The sequence below is a fragment of the Chenopodium quinoa genome, unplaced genomic scaffold (genome assembly GCF_001683475.1).
Source record: "Chenopodium quinoa cultivar QQ74 unplaced genomic scaffold, ASM168347v1, whole genome shotgun sequence".
NCBI classification, from domain to species: Eukaryota; Viridiplantae; Streptophyta; class Magnoliopsida; order Caryophyllales; family Amaranthaceae; genus Chenopodium; species Chenopodium quinoa.
This window is the reverse complement of record NW_018743574.1, coordinates 2889199-2896951: the sequence shown is the minus strand read 5'-3', so window position 1 is coordinate 2896951 and position 7753 is coordinate 2889199. Positions and strand designations below refer to the sequence as shown.

General features: G+C 30.2%; 1 protein-coding gene across 3 annotated transcripts; it reads right to left on the bottom strand.

Annotated features, from left to right (window-relative positions):
- Window positions 1-323: 323 nt before the first annotated feature.
- Window positions 324-7275, bottom strand: LOC110682043 (transcriptional regulatory protein AlgP-like). 3 transcript variants are annotated; one of them, XR_002503365.1, is made up of 4 exons: window positions 6927-7275; window positions 1822-4097; window positions 1509-1734; window positions 324-729 (listed from the first exon to the last, which is right to left on the bottom strand). XR_002503365.1 is itself a non-coding variant. In XM_021858253.1 (2 exons), the coding sequence occupies exons 1-2, from the start codon at window positions 7047-7049 to the stop codon at window positions 3804-3806; spliced, it is 447 nt and encodes a 148-aa protein (XP_021713945.1). In that variant the 5' UTR covers window positions 7050-7265; the 3' UTR covers window positions 3460-3803. The 3 variants fall into 3 exon arrangements, 2 of the variants coding, with proteins under 2 accessions (XP_021713945.1, XP_021713946.1); XM_021858253.1 differs by lacking the exons at window positions 324-729; window positions 1509-1734 and having other exon boundaries at window positions 3460-4097; window positions 6897-7265; XM_021858254.1 differs by lacking the exons at window positions 324-729; window positions 1509-1734 and having other exon boundaries at window positions 3460-4097; window positions 6927-7262.
- Between the last annotated feature and the right edge of the window lie 478 nt (window positions 7276-7753).

Here is a 7753-nt window from a genome sequence, read left to right as displayed (position 1 = left end):
GATTATTTAAAAACTACTAGGTAACACATGCAGGAGAGAAAAAATAAAACCTTTATCAACCTTGTAATGCTGATTATACCTTCCAAATTCAATTATGGAACATTGCATCATTGATCTCAAGGAATACATTAAGGGGGTGTTTGGTATCAAATTAGTAAATGTAAGGGAATGGAAACAAATTAGAAGGGGAAAGGGTAATATATAGTGTTACCCTTACTAGTTGTTTGGTATTACTAAGGAAACGTAAATAATTGTAATCAATCCCTTTCCTCTTGTTTGGCATAGATAACTGGGAAACAAATAGTTTTCCTTCTAATTTTTGATGTCTTGGCTAACTTTTGATATACATTATACAATGTAGAGCAACACTAATTACCATAATATACATATATATATTTTTTGAACCGATTACCATAATATATCATATGCTAGATATATAGGCAAAGTCACATAAGTTGTTGACTACAAAAGCATTGAAATTCTAGTATTCTAAAAAAAAAAAAAAATAATAATAATAAAAAAAAGCATTTAAAAACCATTAAAACATTAACTCCAATAACAACAACTTAGGACAAAACTTTCTACTTCTTCTTAAGAAGATCAATTGCATATTGTTTCTTCATATTAGTTGGAGCTTGATAGAAGATGCTGAGCTTCATACGTCCAATACCTTTTATTTTTACCTCTACCTCGATTGCTTGCCTCACCCTTAGCTTGACTAGCCTCCATCTGAAAAATTAAAAACAAAAAATAAAAAACCAAAAATCAATTGAAGCTACTACTGACCTAATGCTGATTTTTTTAAAATAAAGACATCATTTAACAATCACCATTGAAAATGTTAACATACAAAAACATAACACCATAAAAAAGGTAGTGGTACAGATGCAATAAAGACTGAAAGGATAACAAGCAGACTAGTAGAGGTTATGAGATGTCAAGACTTAAGAGTAAAATTATCGAGATTATGAGATTAATGAGTTTTTTTTTCAACAATAGATTTAAAAGGTACATAAATTTAATTAGCACCCAAAGATCCATCAATTGTGTCAAAAGAGGCTGGAGTGCCTAAGATGCATCAGTATTAAAGTGCCTTAGCAAAATTTCCTAGCCTATAACCATGAAGGCAATGAAGCACACTAGTACAAATCAATGAAAACTAGAAAATATAATGTCCAAGACAAAATCCTAATAGTAAATCTAGACCAATGAAGCCTTATGTTTCAATACAAGATCAATGTACACCAAACTTTACAATCAAAACAACATAATAGGATTAACTAATCTTGAATTGAGAATGATGGGATTACAACAATACATAAAAACACACTAATAAAACATTCTTTTAAATGGTATCTTTGACCTCTATATGGAGCAAGAAAACCCTCACAATTCGTATACCCCGCATCAGCCAAATAATAATTACCTTCAAAGTTATTGAAAAAAAATAATTACTTCCAACCAAAACTAATAAAACATATACACTCACAAAAAAGGCCTTCACTTACCTCAAGGTACTCTAAAACCGTTTGGTCTAGAAAGAGCATTTCGAAGTACACGCATATCATGGGCCGAGTCTTCCCAACCAGGAAGAACATAAATAAATTGCATATTAGGTGCACAAACACCCAATACATTCATAGCAATCGTTCCTTTTCTTGTTCTATACTTTGGTCGTTCTTTTGAAGGCACATTTACATTAATGTAAGTCTCATCTAATGCCCCTAAACAATTCTACAAAAATAGGAAAAAATATTACTTACAAACAAGCAAAAATAAGAAAATCCTAGCAAAATTTAGGGGCTTTGAAAATATCAATACCTTGAAGGATTTCCACCTTTCATCTTCACAATCATCCAATATTTGTGTGGGATTGTAAAGTAGTACTTCATGCAACTTGAGAAAAGCCCTTAGACAAAGGTGAAATTGCCGGCTCACGGTTTCTCCACTTCTATAGAAGTAATGTCCAATAGACCTATTCTTCTTATGATGAGCCAACGTGTATAAAAACATGGCTACTATCTCTTGAAGCGACATGTTTTTTGTTCCACTCAAACCCCCAATGTCTCTAAGCATCTCACAAATAATATTGAAAGTTTTTCTATTAACGCGAAGCTCACTCTTGCATTTCACATCACTCTCCTATAAAGCACTCTCAATACTAACATCCGTAACAATTTTTTGTTTCTTTTCCTATCTTTTATTTGAACCCCCCTTATTGTAACAACGCTAATTATATACCATATCCAATACATCATCAACATAATAATAACCATTGCAATTACTATTTGTATTTGTTTTAGCTTTTCTTCCTTATAGAATGCATAAGTCGAGGCATTGTACAAGAAACACAGAAAATAAATGGCAATTGAACCTGATAAATGGCAAAACAATAGTTATATCAATCTCTAGTTAATCAAATAACAAATATTGTCAACCAAATCATGAGGAGTAAACTACTCAAGAAACAAGCAAAATTAAGCAAAAAACCATGGTCTATATACTCAAAATAGTAGCAGTAACTTTCTCACTGTAATGCATACACATATGGAGCAAAATAAGACATGTATAGCACCAGAAAACCATGGTCTATATACTCAAAATAGTAGCAGCAACTTTCTCATCGTAATGCATACATATGGAGCAAAATAAGACATGTTCAGCACCACCAATAATCTATTACATTCATAACATAGATATAATTACCAAATGAAGAAATTATACAAAACTCCAATGTTTGTTAAATAATTTCAAATGAATTGAAGCTTAAAACAATAACATTCGTAGCTGAAACATGAAGTAATTATAATAATACAATCAAAAATCAAACAAAAACAACTTTCTAAGATTGCAATTGAACACGCAAGTTATAAATTCATACCAAAAAACGCAAAAATTGATACTACATGAACCCTAGAAATTGAACGAAAACAACTTTCTGAAGTTGCAATTGAACACGCAAGTAATAAATTCATACCAAAAACGCAAAAATTGATACTACATGAACCCTAGAAATTGAATGAGAGAAATGAAGATAGCAAACCTGTGATAATTTCTGAAGATTTGCAGAAGAAAATCGAAAATTTAGGAGTAAGATCTGGAGAATTGCATCTTCCTCGTAGAATCGTCGAAATTTTTTGGGAATTTTCAAAGAATTATCAAGCAAGTGAAGAGGAGAGACAAGAATTTTCTTTATTTTTTGTGTTAGAGGAAGGAAAGGGGATTTGTTTCCTCACCTATTACAGGGGAAACAATTGGGTGGATTGGGTTACCCCTAACTAACGATTTGTGTTACTTTAGTCCGTAACCAAACACAATGTAACAGAAACGCTAATATGATTCCGTTTCCATCCCTATAAAATCCCTATATCAAACACTCCCTAAGAAGACAATAATGCATGTTTTGTAAGGGATTAGACGCTAATCTTGCGAATACATTATGTAGTACTCCGTAAAAGATTAACACAATATAAATAAATAAGACCAATTTTAATGAACAATCAAACATATCAAAATGTTTACAAAGAAATAATAACAAATTCATGAAACTCAATTTCCCCTAAAAATAACAACACAAAAAGAAAAAAAGAAAAAAAAAATCATAAAACACTCTCCATTGTCCCCATACATTCACATATTCATTTAAACAAAATCCCAAATAAACTAATGTAAATTTTGAATTAACAATTTTTCCTACCCAATCACAGACTTATTGTCATTATAATTTTTTTTTTTTCCTTTTGTATATTTTTTTTTTTCTTTTAACAGCAAATCAACATTTAATTTTTTCTTCATTTAGCCTCTCATTTCTTCTCAGCCGTGGCTGCAGCTGGAGCTGGAACTGCGGCAGCAGCTGGAGCCGGAGCCGTGGCTGGAGCTGGAGTCACAACTACTGGCTTAGCCTCTTCTTTCTTAGGCTCAGAGGCTGCTGGCTTAGCCTCTTCTTTCTTCGGCTCGTCAGCCGGCTTTGGAGCTTCTTCTTTCTTAGTCTCAACAGCCACTTCTTTGGTGGCTACTTCCTCAACCTTTGGTGGCTCTGAGGCCTTCTCCTCAACTGCCTTTACGACGCTCTCAGCTTCAGCCTTCTTTCCATCATCCTTTAAACATTTAGAGTTTATGAGAAATTGTCCTTATGACAAATAAACTAATAATGTAACACAATCATAAACAAATAAATGAATAATGTCATGTTGTCATGCACGCATGTTCGTCCAACAACTTCGTCCAAATACATTCAATACTTCATGTAGGAAAATTCTTATGATGATCAAAAAAGTCAAACGGTTATTTCCCTTTCATTCTATATCATAGAGCGGCAATAATAATGTATACCTACCTACCATATGGAATTATATATTATAAATGGACAGTAATATAGACGGAAAATGACTGGTATTGTATATATTGTACAAGCATGAATGCACTTGTACTTAGGGACGATAAAGTTATTAAAAGTGACAAATGTGCAAAGGCGGAATTAAAATGAGAAACAACAAGGGAGTGGAAGAAACACTTTAAGAAGACAAACTAATGTTGCAAGGAATACAAAGACATAAAGGTTAGAGCAAATAAACAGGAGGAGGCAAATCATACATATTTGGGTGTTTTTTCCTTAAGCAATCAACATGACCACATAAAGAAAAGATGGACTGAGTATTTGGGTCCCAAAAACAGCTGTGAAAGAAAGGACAACACTCAAAATTGACAATTATAATGTTTTTAACAAGTAATTAATGGGATTTAAGGACAAGATTCCTCGTTTTGAACCCTTTAAGCATGTACTCTTTTTAAGAAAAAGATACCCAAGAAAATGTTGCGGTCTTAGCTTGCGCAATTGTAGTTTTAAACGACATTGGATTAGGCATGTATGATTACGACAAACTCCCAAATTACGTGTCACTAAATAAGAGATAATTCTCTCAAAAAAAAAAATTATGACACGTAATATATATGCTTGAAAGCTGAAAGATGAAGATGTTTGATCGACAAAATCATAGAGGTTGAAAATTTTAATATCTTACTAAATGGTACTATAATTTCTACCCTAGCTTACAAAGTTTTACTTTCTAGCTTTTACTTGAAAAAATAAATAGTGGATTTGGTTGTATAAGTTTTTATTCTATAGCCATCAAATTTTTACACTTTTTTGTTGCAGGTGTATGATACGTTTAACTTTTTTCACTATTAAAAAAAATTTAACATAGAAAAATATTGTTAAATAGATACTGATATAAAATTTTATTCATAATATCAACTTTTTAATTTATATCTATTTAAGATCAAATTAGTGCATTGATATATGTGTCAAGTTTAACCGTGTCAATAATTAAGGAACAAAAGGAGTAGTTCATGACATATACTAATTTTGATGGTGATAAATAATTATTGATTATAAAATTTTATCATTTATTTGTTCATACTCTATGATATCATTATCAATTTATCGTCTATCAATGTCAACAATTACGTTTTCTAATTGAAAAACTAACAAAACATGTCAAAATTATGTCATCTGAAAATGAACTAAACTAGAAGACTTGTCAAATGTGTAATTTAAAGATATTGGTTACGTAATTTTCAAGTTTGGATTCCGTCAAATGTGACCTTTGAGAAATTAGGCTTTCTAATTTTAGATTTTTTTTTAATATATATTAGTTTTGATAAAATACAAAAATATATGGAGTGGTAAAATAGATATTTTGGTAGAATTATTTTTTAAAGAGTCTAAAATAAAAATTTTACTACAGGCATTGCAAATATGACAATAATGGAATTTTGTTTTTAGAGTACGTTTTATTATAAATAATGATCCTACCAACACATTTACTTTTTCCAAAAAAAATCAAAATAAAAGATACTACTCCTTTTCTGATTTTTTTTCTTCATTTGGAATTTTTTTATATATAGAAAAATGGTTTAAGGAAGAACTATACAATAGAGAGGAATTAAGTAAAACCAATTATCTGGCAAATTTACCAAGGACTATAATTTTTGAAAAAATTGGGGTTAAAAAAAAAGAATAAAACTAAAGGCCAGGCACAACCGCACAAACACTTGATTACCTAAAAAAGAGTCCAAATCTGTTTATCAACAGTTAAAAATATTTTATATCACTGTATAATTTTTATATTATAATAGGAAAATTAAAATATTATTGCAAATTTGCAACTATTACTTGAGTACATTATACACAATTATTTTTTATTTATTTTTTTTTTTTGAATGGAAACGACAAGAATATTTGGACAAAGGCAATATTTTTTATACTCTTTCACTGGAATTTTTTAAGATGTATTTTCCAAATATTAACATCAATGAAAATTTTAAATACGAAGTAGGAGTATATTCTACGAAGTTATATTTATATTCCATATGACATACTACTTGGATTGCCAGGATTGGGGAACACATAAAAAAAGCCCTAAATAGTAAACTCATGTTATATGTAGTACCTTAAAAATAAATCACACATAAATACGGAGTATGTAATATAATAGTAAATCACGTCTCGTCTAATAGCTTTAAATATTTTCTTATAATTTATAAATATACCAAATTCCTTTAAATATGTACTCAAATTAAACCAAAAATATGCTGAAAATAAACTGTATGCATGCATGTTAAATACTATGAGTATCTCCGGTTTAAATTACTCGCAACTTTGGATATTATTTTGAGACATAAAATATTTCAAAGTTGCGAGTAATTTGGACCGGAGGTAGTTCATTCTCCACCCATTCTAATATATTTGAATGATAATGATCGCATTTAAAAAAAAAAAGGCAAAAGAAGAAGGACTTTTAGAGATGGAGAGTCGGAAAATATAAAACATGGTTGGTTACCTCTAAATGAATGAGAAAAAGAAGAATATAGTACATAAATATATGATTAATGACCTCTAACATTATTTGAGCGAGAGATGAAACCTTGTTTTGATCAACTTGAATATCTCTATCCTCCACCGTTGTTGTTGTTGTTTCCTTTGTTTCCGGTACTTCAACCGGGGCTTCTCCTTCTGTTGTCAACGGCTTGTTTGCGCAGTTTCCCATTTTCTTTCTGAATTTACTTTTTTACCCCTTTCTCTTCCCTTCAAAAGCTTCCACTAAAACTCTTGTTAGGAGGAGAAATTAAAGGGCTTTTTGGGAAAACTCAAAATATTTAGGGGAGAGAGAAAATACAACAACTCAAATGAAAAACTTTTTAAGAGTTTTTATTTATAGAAAATTTTTGAGTTTTTATTTGCAGCTCCGACAATCATTCTGCGGCGTTGAATAAGGTTATAAATATATAGACAACTGCCAGCTAAGCCTCCCTTTTTTTAAAATTAAAATAAAAAAAAAATTACAATTTTTTTTAAAATTCTTTTTTAATTTTTTTGGAATGTTATATTGGACAGGGTGTAATACTAATAGCCAATTGGACACAGGCTGTAGAATTTTTTTGGTTTTGTGATCTTTTGTTTACTAAAAATGTCATTATTATGCATAGCAAATTTTACAAGTTTTGATTGTGTTTATACATTGTTGCTGGCATTTTATTACGAGTATTGATTTTGGTTATGAATTATAAGATTATGGTTATATTGTTATGGAAATAATCTAGAAATGACTTTAATAAAAAAGTTGTTTTGATTTTTCAAATAAAAATAAATAAATAAATGTAAAAGTTGTTTGAATTCTAGACTAGAGAGCATGTATGGGATAAAACGCTTGATATGTTTTGGATCATCTAGGTCGACTAAGTGTAGATATAT